This window comes from Elephas maximus, chromosome 18 (genome assembly GCF_024166365.1).
Source record: "Elephas maximus indicus isolate mEleMax1 chromosome 18, mEleMax1 primary haplotype, whole genome shotgun sequence".
In the NCBI taxonomy this organism is placed as follows: domain Eukaryota; kingdom Metazoa; phylum Chordata; class Mammalia; order Proboscidea; family Elephantidae; genus Elephas; species Elephas maximus.
The window spans coordinates 60,716,469-60,730,090 of NC_064836.1; the positions used below are offsets into that span (position 1 = coordinate 60,716,469).

Here is a 13,622-nt window from a genome sequence, read left to right on the forward strand (position 1 = left end):
GACGAGAAGTATGTTATTTGTATTGCTATATGTAGGGTACGTTTCATTTGCCAGGTGGGTATTAGACTAAATAGTTGAAACACAGCAGTAGTTTTTGAATACATTTATCATTCCAGAGTGGCCTGTCTGCTTGCCAAAAGTAAGTAAAATTTGTTGTAATTAATCACACTTGGAAACGAATAATTAACCAGTCTTTATGGCCGAGGAGCCCTGGTGGTGTGGTTAAGAGCTCGGGTGCTCACCAAAAGTCAGCAGTTCAGATCTACCCTCCACTCCTTGGAAACCCTATGGGGCAGTTCTGCTCTGTCCTGTAGGGTTGCTGTGAGTCAGAACCAACTCGATGGCACTTAACAACAACAAAAACATACTGATGTAGTGGGGCGCCGGTGGTAGCTCGGCTACTAACCAAAAGGTCGGCAGTTCAAATCCACCAGCCACCCTGTGGAATCCCTCTTGGACAGTTCTGCTCTGTCCTACTTAAAAAAAAAAAAAAAAAAAAAAGGGACCCCTTGCCATTGAGTCAATTTTGACTCATTGCGACCCTGTAGGACAGAGCAGAACTGCTCCATAGAGTTTCCAAGGAGCACCTGGTGGATTTGAACTGCTGACCTAGGGTCGCTGTAAGTCTGAATTGACTCGAAAGCAACTGGGTCTTTTTTTTTTTTTTTTAATACTGGTATAATAGTTACTAAAGAAAGCTTAACCTAGTCATTTTCTTACCCTAAAACAAAGTGCAGTAGTAAGGATAGCTGTTGCTTGTTACGTGCAAGGAATTATCTTAGATTTTAATATACATCTTATTTAGTTCTTCAGTAGGCCTGATATTAAGGTGATATTAAATTCATTTTACAGGAAACAGACCTAGAAGTTTAATAACTTTGCCAAGGTTACACTAATAAAGTGACTGAGCTGGGATTCATACCCAGGTCTGTCTGGTTTCAAAGCCTATACTCTTTCTACTGTGCTGCCAAGATACGTGCTTTATTTTTCCATTTCACTCTAAAAAATACCCATAAAAAAAAAAAATACCCATAGGCAAGGGTAAATTTTGAGGTGTAACTGGGTAAGAGAGTAGCGAGAGTAAACGTAGAATTGTGCTCATAAAATAGCCTCCAGAAAGTAAAGAATATTGAAATGTTAGGAGAAAGTTTGGAACAGGATAGTTTTATTTTTAAACTTTTAAAAAATTGAACTAATTTTAGATTTATAGAAAAGTTGTAAAACTAGTACAGAGTTGTTTTATATCCGCCAACCTGTCTCCCCAATGTTAACATTTTACATAACAATAATGCAGGTGCGATGAATAGAAAATTAACAGAGAAAATATTAACTAAATTACAGACCTTATTAAAAGTTACCAATTTTTTCACTAATGCCCTTTTTTTGTTCCATGACCCCAGATTGTATTTCGTTGTTATTTCTCCTTAGTGTCTTCAAGTCTGTAATACTTCCTTAGCCTTTTCTTGTTTTTCATAACCTTGACACTTTGGAAGAGAACTGATCAGTTGTTTTTTTAAAATGTCTTCAGTTCTGGTTTGTGTGATGATTTCTGATGAGGGGAATGAGAGTATGCATTTTTTATAAGAATACCACAGAAATGACTTTGTGTGTTTCTCAGCACATTATATCAAGGTGTTCACAATAATGACGTGTCATATTACTGGTGATGTTTATCTTGATGGCTTGGTTAACTTTGTGTCTGTGGGTTTCTCCAGTCTAAAGTCACTCTCTATTTGTTTATAAATGTCTTTGGGGAGAATCTTGGCAAATCCTGCTTGTTAAAATTTAGCAACTAATATAGGCATGCATCAGTGGATCTTATCTGCAGTGTTTATTACTGTGTAGTTTGCCTTTTGGTGATTATTTCTCTCTTTCTTTTTACATTTATTAATTGAGATCTTACTGGGAGAAAGAGCTGTGTCATTTCTAACATTTATTTGATTTTTTGTTATCAGTATGGACTCATGGATATTTATTTTATGGATTAAAGTCTAGTACTGTCATTTTGCTGCTCAGTTTGTTCCAGCTTTGGCTAATAGGGACACCTTCAAATTGTCACCTGCGTTCTTTTTTTTTTTTTTTTTATTGTGCTTTAGGTGAAAGTTACAGAACGAATTAGTTTCCCATTTGACAGTTTGTACATAAAGTGTTCTGTGACATTGGTTGCATTGCCCACAAGGTGTCAGCACTCTCCCTATTTCTGCCCTGTGTTCCTGTTTCCTTTCCTCTGGATGGAAACCCTGGTGGTGTAGCTACGGCTGCTGATTAAAGGGTCGGCAGTTCGAATCCACCAGGTGCTCCTAGGAAACTCTATGGGACAGTTCTGCCCTGTCCTGTAGGGTCGCTATAAGTTGGAATTGACTCAGTGGCGTTGGGTTTATTATTTTTTTTTGGCTTTCCTGGTGGTGTAGTGGTTAAGTGCTACTACGGCTGCTAAGCAAAAGGTCCACAGTTTGAATCTGCCAGGCGCTCCTTGGAAACTCTATGAGGCAGTTCTGCTCTGTCCTATAGGGTTGCTATGAGTCGGAATCGACGTAACGGCAGTGGGTTTTTTTGGGTCCTGCCTTCTCATCTTTACTTTTGGGCAAATGTTGTCCTTATGATCTGGTATAATAGATTGTTTTAACAAACACGTTTCCCTTGGGTGTTGTTGTTTATTTTATGGGCCTGTCTATTGTTTGGCTGAAAGGTGGTCTTCAGGGAATGGCTTCAGTTCCAAGTCAGAAGGGTGGGTGTCTTGGGGCCATAGTCTCGGGGGTTCCTCCAGTCTCTGTCATGCCAGTAAGTCTGGTCCTTTTTGTGATGAATTTGATTTTTTGTTCCACATTTTTCTCTAGATCTGCCTGGGATCCTCTATTGTGATCCCAGTCAGAGTGATTGGTAGTGGTAGCCAGGCCCCATCTAGTTCTTCTGGTCTCGGGGTGGTGTAGGCTGTGGTTCGTGTGGTCTGTTAGTACTTTGGACTAATTGCCCCCTCGAGCCTTTGGTTTTCTTCACTCTTCTTTGTTCTGGACAGGAAGAGATCAATAGTTGTATATTATAAGGCCACTCACAAGCTTTTAAGACCCCAGAGCTACTCACCAAAGTAGCATGCAGAACATTGTCTTTATGAACTATATTGTGCCAGTGGACGTAGACATCCTCTGAGTCTATGGTCCTTTCCTTTGGGCCTAGGAACTTCGTCCCATGAGGTATTTGATTATGTCTAAGAAGTTTCCCTGACTATGCCCCTTGTGTGCTCTATTGTCTATGTTATTAATATACATGCAGCACCTACAATTATGTATGCAGAAATAACACAATCAAATCTATATTGCAGGTGAGTGTGCTCCCTTATACCCTCCCACATCTACCTACCTTTAGCATACCCATCTACCTACGTTATCTATTCGTAAACATTGTTTGTTAATACTATTGTTGCGGGACCTTGTGTGTTTTAGTAATTACCGTGGTTGCCCTTTATTATTGCGTTCCTTTCAGTGTCTTCTGTTGCCTTGGGTATGTTGTGCTGTCTTTGCGCAAATTGTCTATTGCCTTTCCCTTCGCTGATAGTAACACATGTTTTCTATCTAGCTAGTAATTTTCGCTCCCACCTCCCATCCCTGGTAACCATCAAAGATTTTTTTTTTCTTTCTGTGTATAAACCTTTTCTTGTTTTTTTATTATAGTGGTCTCATACAATATTTGTACTTTTGTGATTGACTTAGTTCACTCAGCACAACGTCCTTCAAATTCATCCATGTTATGTTTCGCGTAATCATCGTTATTCTTTATCTTTGCGTCATATCACATTATGCGTAGGTACCAGTTTATCTATTCAGTCACTGATGAACACTTAGCTTGTTTCCATCTTTTTGCTATTGTGAACAGTGCAGCAGTGAACATGAGTGTGCATATGTCTATTCATGTCACAGCTCTTATTTCCTTAGGGTATATACCTAGGAGTGGGATTACTGGATTATGTCTAGCTTTTTAAGAAAGTGCCATATAGTTTTCCATAGTGTTTGTACCATTTTACACCCCCCCCAGCAGTGTAGAAGAGTGCCAATCTTTCCGCAACCTCACCAACATTTGTTACTTTCTGTTTTTTTGATTAGTGCCATTATTGTCGGTATCTCATTGTAGTTTTGATTTTCACAGCTTTTTTTTTAATGGCTAGGGTCACCAACTTTTTTTTTTTTAAGTTTTTATTGTGCTTTAAGTGAAAGTTTACAAATCAAGTCAGTCTCTCACACAAAAACTTATATACACCTTGCTGCATACTCCCAATTGCTCTCCCCCTAAAGAGACAGCCCGCTCCCTCTCTCCACTCTTTTCATGTCCATTCTGCCAGCTTCTAACCCCCTCTACTCTCTCATCTCCCCTCCAGACAGGAGATGCCAGCATAGTCTCAAGTGTCCACCTGATCGAAGAAGCTCACTCATCAGCATCCCTCTCCAACCCATTGTCCAGTCCAATCCCTGTCTGAAGAGTTGGCTTTGGGAATGGTTCCTGTGCTGGGCCAGCAGAAGGTCGGGGGCCATGACCACTGGTGTCCTTCTAGTCTCAGTCACATCATTAAGTCTAATCACCAACATATCTTAATATGTTCGTTGGCTGCCTGAGTGTCTTCATTGACGAAGGGTCTGTTCATGTCCTCTGCCCGTTTTTTAATAGGATCGTTTGTCTTTTTGTTGAAGTCTTACAGTTTTCTATAAATTTTAGAGATTAGACCCTTGTTGGATATGTTGTAGCCAATTTTTTCCCCCAGTCTGTAGGTTCTTTTTTTACTGTTTTGGAGAAATCTTTTGATGAGCGTTAAGTGTTTAATTTTTAGGAGGCCCCATTTATTTAGTTCATCTTCTGCTGTATGTGCATTTTTAGCTATGTTTGGTATTCTCTTTATGCCATATATTAGGGCCTTTAACATTGTCACTATTTTTTCTTTCATGATCTTTAATGTTGATCATTTTAGGTTTTATATTTAGAACTTTCATCCATTTTGAGTTAGGTTTTTGTGTATGGTGTGATGGGTCCTGTTTCATTTTTCTACAGATAAAACCAAAAACTAAACCCAGTGCCATCGAGTCGATTCCGACTCATAGCGACCCTATAGGACAGAATAGAACTGCCCCATAGAGTTTCCAAGGAGGGCCTGGCAGATTCAAACTGCCGACCCTTTAGTTAGCAGCCATAGCACTAAACTGCTACGCCACCAGGGTTTCCACAGATAGACATACAATTTTGCCAGTACCGGTTGTTAGACTGTGTCTTTCCCATTTAATGGACTTTGACCCTTTATTGAAGATCAGCTGTCCATAAGCGGATGGATTTACATCTGGGTTCTCAGTTTTGTTCCATTGTTCCGTGTGTCTGTCGTTGTAGCAGTACCAGGCTGTTTTGACTACCATGGTAGTATAGTTCGTTCTGAGATCAGGTGATGTGAGGCCTACTACTTTATTCTTTTTCAACAATGCTTTTTACTTATCCGGGGCCTCTTTATTTTCCTTCTAAAGTTGATGGTTAGTTTTTCCATCTTGTTAAGGAATGCGGTTGGAATTTGTTTTGAGATTGCATTATATCTGTAGATTGCTTTGGGTAGTATTGATGTTTTCACAATATTAAGTCTTCTGATCCATGAACATGGTATCTTTCTCCGTTTATGTAGGTCTCTCGTTTTGCAGTAGTGTTTTGTAGTTTTTTATGGAATCTTCTTTGTTTAGAATCATATCATCTACATATAGGGATGGTTTTGCTTCTTTCTTACCAATTTGGATGCTCTTTATTTCCTTTCCTTGCCTTATTGCCCTAGCTACAACTTTCAGTACAGTGTTGAATAAGAGTGGTGATAAAGGGCATCCTTGTTTCGTTCCTGTTCTCAAGGGAGAGTGCTTTCAGTCTCTGCACTTTGAGAGTAACATTGGTTTTTGGTTTTGAATAAATGCCCTTTGTTATGTGGGAAATTTCCATTCTAATCCTATTTTGCTGAGAGTTTTTATCAGGAATGGGTCTTGGACTTTATCAAGTACTTTTTCTATGTCCCATTGAGATGATCATGTGATTCTTTTATGTATGTGGTGGATTATGTTGATTGATTTTCTAATATTGAACCATCCTTGTGTACCAGATATGAATCCCACATGATCATGATATATTATTTTTTTTATATGCTGTTGAATTTTATTGGCTAGGATTTTGTTGAGCAATTTTACAGCTATATTCATGAGGGATATTAGGCTGTAATTTTCTTTTTTTGTGTGTGGTATCTTTGCCTGGCTTTGGTATCAGGGTTATGCTGGCTTCATAGGATTAATTCGGAAGTATTTTTTTTTTTCCTTTTCTATGCTCTGAAATAATTTGAGTAGTAGTGGTGTGAGCTCTTCTCTGAATGTTTGATAGAATTCTTCAGTGAAGTTGTCCAGGCCGGGGCTTTTTTTTTTTTTCAAGTGGGAGGTTTTTTTAATTACTTCTGCAATCTCTTCTTATGCTATGGGTCTGCTCAGTTTTCTACCTCAGGTTGTGTTAGTTTAGGTAGGTAGTGTCTTTCTAGAAATGTGTTCCTTTCTTCTAGGTTTTCAAATTTGTTGAAGCATAGTTGCTTTTTTTTTGTTTTTTTATTGTAATGCCACCCGTCTCATTTCTTATTTGGGTTATTTGCTTCTTCTCCTGCTCTTCTTTTGCCAATTTAGCCAGTGGTTTGTCGATTTTATTGGTCCTTTCAAAGAACCAACTTCTGGTCTTGTTGGTTCTTTCTGTTGTTTTTCTGTTCTCTATTTATTTGTGCTCTAATCTTTATTTCCTTTCTTCTGGTGACTGTGGGCTTCTTTTGCTGCTGTCTTTCCATTTGTTCGAGTTGTAGAGTTAGTGTTTTGATTTCGCCCTTTCTTCTTTTTTCATGTCTGCATTGACCTCTTAGCACTGATTTTGCTGTGTCCCAAAGGTTTTGTTTTGGTATGTTGTGTTCTCTTTCTCGTTTGATTCTAGGAGTTTTTAAATTTCATCTATGATTTCTTCTATGGCCCAGTGGTTTTTAAGCATGGTTATTTTTCAGTTTCCATATATTCAATTTTTTTTCCTTGTTCTTTCTGTTATTGATTTGTACTTTTATAGCATTGTTACCAGAGAAAATGCTTTATATTATTTTGATGTTTTGGATTTTTTTGAGGCTTGCTTTGTGGCCTAAAATGTAGTGTCTTCTGGAGAATGATCCATTTGCATTGGAAAAGAATGTGTACTGTCCTGCTGTTGAGTGTAGCGTTCTATATATGTCTATGAGGTTGAGTTGGTTGATTGTGGGATTTAGATCTTCTGTATCTTTGTTGAGTGTCTATCTAGTTCTGTCCTTCGCAAAAAGTGGTGTGTTGAAGTTTCCTACTATTATTGTGGAACTGTCTATGTTATGTATTTTGGATCCCTGTCATTGTGTGTATGTATATATATGTATATTTATTATGGTTATGTCCTTCAGGTGGATTGACCCTTTAATCATTATATGATGTCCTTTCTTTTACGGTGGATCTTACCTTAAAGTCTACTTTATCAGAGATTAATATTGCCACTCCTGCTCTTTTTTGGTTATCATTTGCTTCATATTTTTCCCATCCTTTGAGTTTTAGTTTATGTTTTTGTGTCTAAGGTGTGTCTCTTGTAGATAGCATATTGATGGGTTGTGTTTTTTCATTTTAATCCATTCTGTCACTAGCTGTATACTAGTTATTTATCTGTTCTGCTACACAGGTTATTTAAGCCATTTACATTCAATGTGATTATCAATAGATATGAATTTACCGCTGTCATTTTATTGTGCTTTTTTTTGTCCTGTATTCTTATATTCCCCCCCCCCTTTTTTTTTTTTTTTGCATTTCCTTACTTTCTGGCTCTACAAGATATTTCTGACTCATCTTGCATTTTTCCTACCCTGGCCCTGGAATCAACTACTTCCTTGAGCTGAAGTTCCTTTATTGGAGAATGGTGTTTAGAGACCAAGATTTGGGAACTAACTGTGCTTACTGTTACTGGGATATTATTGCTTCTAGGCTTTCTCAGTGGACAGAGCTAGGAAATATTTGTATATATAGCAATGGTTGTTATTACAAATGAAGAACATAATTGCACTGAAGGGAGTGGGGAATAGACTAACCTAATATTTATTAATGTGTTTATTTTAGGTATTCAGAAAATTAGAAGGTTTATTTAGTGCATAGATTGTAGTAATCTGTGTTCAACTAACAAGTATTCTTTGCAGCTCTTATAAAAAAAATAATAATGGATGGTAATTGTGATATGTCTTCTGCTTTGTTGATCAGATTTTAAAAGTGGCATGGGTTCACTATAAACAAGTTGATGAATTTAACATTAGTGAACAGCTTGACTGACACCTGTGAATTGTGAAACATTTGAAATAATGGGAGTTGATGAAAATGGGAGATTCCAGGGAGGAGAATGACAGGAAGGTGAAGGGCCAGCTAATAAGGTTGTGCTTGATACTGTGTTTAATTAACTAGTCTGTTATTGCCTGGGTTTAGAAATCAAGAGGATTGTTTGCTTATTGACAAACAAATATTTGGCAGGGTTTTTTGTATTAGAAAAAAAGGAGAGCTCAGTTAAAAAACATAACCACATTTTAGTTAAATACTTTGTATGATATTTTTGAGGTTCCCAAACTGATAATTTTGTATTGTTTATTACATTTGAATGATGTGTTTTAATATTCCTAAAGAACAAATGTAATTTAAAATTTTTGGTTTAAATAAAGTCCACAGTTTGACAATTGTGTCTGTGCTCATTCTCACATTAATTTACTTTAGTAAATTAAAATATGGCAGTATATAGTATACACTATATACTATATCCCTTTTAAGGTACCCTGATGGCACAGTGGTTAAGTGCTCAGCTGCTAATCAGGAAGTCTGCGGTTCAAATCCACCAGTGTCCCTGTGGGAGAAAAGACCTGGAGACCTGCTCCTGTAAATATTTACAGCCTAGGAAACCCTATGGGGCAGTTCTTACTCTATCATGTAGCGTGTCTCCACGAATCAGAATTGACTTGATGGCACAGAATTGACTTGACGGCACACAACAACACAACATTATCCCTTTTAGAGCAGAATATACGCTCCTGGAATGGGAGTGTTTAGAAAGTGCTATAGGATTATTAGAATATTCTAACATCCATCTTTGGCAGTAGCTCTGCCCTTTTCTTTGATGTCATGGCATGTCTCTAGCTTTGGCCCTAACTTACTTTACCTGCAGCCATACAGTTTCTGTAAATCTTCGTTATAGTAATGTTTATTATACCCTTCAAAGTGAATAAAAGGGTTTCTACCAATCCCTAATGGACTACTGATCTTGATTCTCTGTTTCCTAGACCATTTAAGAATTTAGAATTGTAGTAATAGTTGCTTTTTAAGATCTGAGGAAATATTTTTTTTGTTTGCAGCAACTTGATCGTTTTAACTAACTCGTTGCTGTTGAGTTGATTCCGACTTGTAGTGACCCTACAGGATAGGGTAGAATTACCCCATAGAGTTTCCAAGGAGCAGCCAGTGGATTGGAACTGCCGACCTTTTGATTAGCAGCCAAGCTCTTAATCAGTGTGCTACCAGGGCTCCTAATCCTTATTTCTCACTGTTGCATTACCTATTAGAATATAAAACCCAAAACAAACCAAAAAAGTGAATAAATACATAAAAGAAAAATGGAAGGTGTTCTTGCTTTCTGTACTGTTGCTTGGCAGAGCACATTCAGGTTATGATATCATGCTCTTTCTTAATTGAGTGCTGATGACATACTCATAGCATAGAAGAAAAAATTCAAAGTAACTGCAAAGTAATGTGTAGTTTTAAATATTTAAGGAAAATATTTTAAAGTAAGTAGTGTTATAATGAATTAGCAGTGTTTGGCATAACATTAAACAGGGTAAGAAGATACCCAAATTTCAGTTAATTTTGTTCATGTTCCTTTGAGGGTATTGGGACAAACCTAATGGAAGTGTTGCCTAAAAGGACTTTTATTGTGTTAGGTTTGGGCTCAGCTAGACCAGGCTGGGTATTGGTGCCTGAATCTTGGTGAATGAAGCCAACTAGGAGAACAGAACCTGAGAAAGTAGGAAAAAAACAGCCCATGAGTGGAAAATGGATAAGATTGTAAGTAGACATTGATTAGGACAAACTGTTTGGGACTGAGGAAAAATGTGAGGGTGTCAGGTACTTATTTTTTATGTGGCGCCAAGTGGTTTTTAAGTGGTAGTGGGGTGGCCAAAAAGTGGCAGTAAAGCTAATCAAAGCCTGTAGTGAAGAGAGAATTTAGAGCCAGGGAGCCATTGTTTGCCTAACATTCTTTTTTGTTCTGTTGTGGTTTGGAAAGGCCTATGCCATTATAGGGTTGCTATGAGTTGGAATAACTCAATGGCAATGGGTTTGGTTTTTGTTTTTGGTCCCACTTGGGGTCAGCATTGTTAGTAGGGAGAAGTTGGTTTTTACTTCTCAGATAATGAGGACTGCAGGATGTAGAAGGTATACAAGTTCAAAAGGATAACCCCATTTAGCTTTCTTTCTTTTCTTTTTTTTCCTTATCTATTCTTGTTCCCAGAAAGACTGGAGAGATGTGCTAGGTACCTGGTATTACAATTTGGAATTGTCAAGAACTCTGAATGGTCTGAAATTTTATACTACCTGCAAACTAAGAAGTTGGCCTGCCACAATATTCCATGGATGCTGGCAGAAAACACAGTACTCCTGGGTTGAAGACAAAGGACTTTATTACTCATGGCACAGCAAGCAGCATGACCTTTATGTTCACATTGGTTCTCCTTGTCCCTTAATTCTGCTCAGCTGAAGTAAAGTGGCCCAGGTGGATGCCCTACTCTTATGGGTTTACGTCATAGCTGATATAGGGAACCCTGATCTTTTACAGGGCACCCCGGTGGCGTAGTGGTTAAGTGCTATGGCTGCTAACCGAGCGGTCAGCAGTTCAAATCTGCCAGGTGCTGCTTGGAAACTCTATGGGGCAGTTCTACTCTGTCCTGTAGGGTCGCTATGAGTCGGAATCGACTTGATGGCAGTGGGTTTGGTTTGGTTGGAATCTTTTATAATGTATTGCAAGAAAATCAGCCTGACCTTTGCCTAAACGGCAGGCATTATCTTTATTATACTGGACAGTAAATCATGCTACTCTCTGCTCCAGAGGGAGACATCATTTCTGTTTTCTAAGACTGTTTCTTAAAAATATTCTTGAAAAGATGAAGTCAGTGCCTCTTTTTGAAAAACGATAGGAATGTGAGAGACTGTGGAGAATTGTCTCCCAGCACAGAGTGATTAGTGTGAAGTCCTTTGAGCTGTGAGTATTCTTGGCTTTTGTTTCCTGATCTAACTTTCCCAGTTTTTATTAGGAGTCAGCAAACTTTTTGTAAAGGGCCAGATATTAAATGTTTTTAGGTTTTGGAGCCATGTGAATTCTGTCACAACTACTCACCTCTGCTAGCGTAATAGGAAAACAGCCATAGATAATACATAAATGGATGAACCTGACTGTGTTCCAATAAAACTTCATTTACGAACATTGAAATTTGAATTTTCTGTCATTTTCATGTCAAAAAATATTATTCTTTTGATTTTTCTCCAGCCTTTTTAAAAATGTAAAAGCTGTTCTTAGCTCAGGGGTCATACAAAATTAGGCAGTAGGCCAAATTTGGGCAGTTTTTGCCAGTCCCTATTGTCTTGGTCGTCTAGTGCTGCTCTAACAAATACCACAAGTGGATGGTTTCAACAAAGAGAAATTTATTCTCTCACAGTCCAGTAGGTTAGAAGTCTGAATTCAGGGCGCTGGCTCCAGGGGAAAGCTTTCTCTTTCTGTCGGCTCTGGAGGAAGGTCGTTGTCATCAGTCTTCCCTTGGTCTGGGAGCATCTCAGCACAGGAACCTCAGGTTCAAAGGATGTGCTCTGCTCCTGGCACTACTTTCTTGGTGGTATGAGGTCCCCAACTCTGCTTACTTCCCTTTCCTTTTATCTCTTGAGAGATAAAAGGTGGTGCAGACCACACCCCAAGGAAACTCCCTTTATATTGGATCAGGAATGTCACCTGGTAAGGGTGTCACAACCCCACCCTAATCCTCTTTAATGTACAATTACAATCACAAAATGGAGGACAACCACAGAATACTGGGAATTGTGGCCTAAGCAAGTTAATACACACATTTTTTGGGGGAGATAATTCAATCCATGACACCTATTTTATATGATAGATTTTGTTAATACATTGTTTTCATTCAGCAGTTGATAGTTCTAAAACATTTTGTTGTCAATTATCCCAGCTTAACTTTACAGTGACCTGTGAGATAAGCATTATTATTTCCATTATATGGTGAGGAAGCTAATGCATAGAGAAGGTAGATGGCTTGCCCAAATTCATAAAACTAGTTAAGTGAGTCAAGACTGTATTCTCGATTCTTCCCCTTGTAATACGGTACTCTCTGCATTTAAACTGTAATAATTAGAGTGCTATGTCACTGTATCTCAATACTTATTTATTGCTGGAATGCTTAGAGTTCAGTCTGTAAATAATAATGACAATAATACACACTCCTTTGTAATTTTCATTATTAACTATATTCTACCATCTAGCCATTTTAATTTAATAATTGGTGTCTTGACAAAAATTGGGTACGGGAAATGAAGGGCATTGGTTACACAGCTTGGTAAAGATCTGGCAGTTGACCATTACAGTCAGCTATATACTATATATCTTTTCCACATTTCCACAGAAAACAGCTTATTTTCTGTATGCAAATAAACAGTAAAAAAAAAACTTTATGCCTATAATATTTGTGTTCATGCAGAACTAGTGTTTTTATTTATCCAGAAAGTTTTACCCAAAGTTTTGAAGTGGAGATGTTGAGAACATTTTTTATAGTAATGTACTTTTTGGATTGCTTCCTTCTCAGGTGGTTGAAGATTATGCTGGAAGATGGCAGGTCCCTTTGCCACAGCTTCAGGTTCTTCAGACTGCACTTTGTTGTTTTACATCAGCCAGTGCATCATTCCCAGATGAATGTGAGCACGTACAGTATGTTTTGAGTAGTCTTGCTTTGTAAGTACTCTTTACTTTTTATAAAAGTATTCTTGTTACTGATGTATTTGAAAATTGGGTTTGAATGATTTCCTCAGAGGAAGGAGCTTTTCTTAAAGTCTTCCCTCAAAAGGAAGTTTCCTTTTCCTCACTTGCATATTTAGGTTTAATTTTGAACATTTAACTACAATTTTACTTTAAGCTCTGCAATTAAATGGAATTGTGGCATATAGATTTTTATGGCCCCACTACAAACCCTTTACTTTCCTTTTTAATTCGCCAGATTGCCTTGTGAACTCTAATGGCAAGCCCCAGAATACAGCAGTCTAGGACATGATAACAGAGGACCCAAAACCAAACCAAACCCAGTGCCATCGAGTCGATTCTGACTCATAGTGACCCTCTAGGACAGAGCGGAACTGCCCCATAGAGTTTCCAAGGAGCGCCTGGCGGATTCGAACTGCCGACCCTTTGGTTAGCAGCTGTAGCACTTAACCACTACACCACCAGGGTTTCCGATAACAGAGGAAGGAACCTTAAATCAGGCCAGAAAGAGGTTAGGAAACTCCTGATTTTAA

General features: G+C 38.1%; 1 protein-coding gene across 2 annotated transcripts in view; it reads left to right on the forward strand.

Annotated features, from left to right (window-relative positions):
• ZNF654 (zinc finger protein 654) overlaps positions 1–13,622 on the forward strand; it is a 104,830-nt gene that overhangs the window by 16,572 nt on the left and 74,636 nt on the right. For both annotated transcript variants that reach the window (XM_049858186.1, XM_049858185.1), the window contains exon 2: positions 12,920–13,065. In XM_049858186.1, the coding sequence (XP_049714143.1) occupies positions 12,920–13,065 (146 nt within the window). The remainder of the gene's footprint in view (positions 1–12,919; positions 13,066–13,622) is intronic.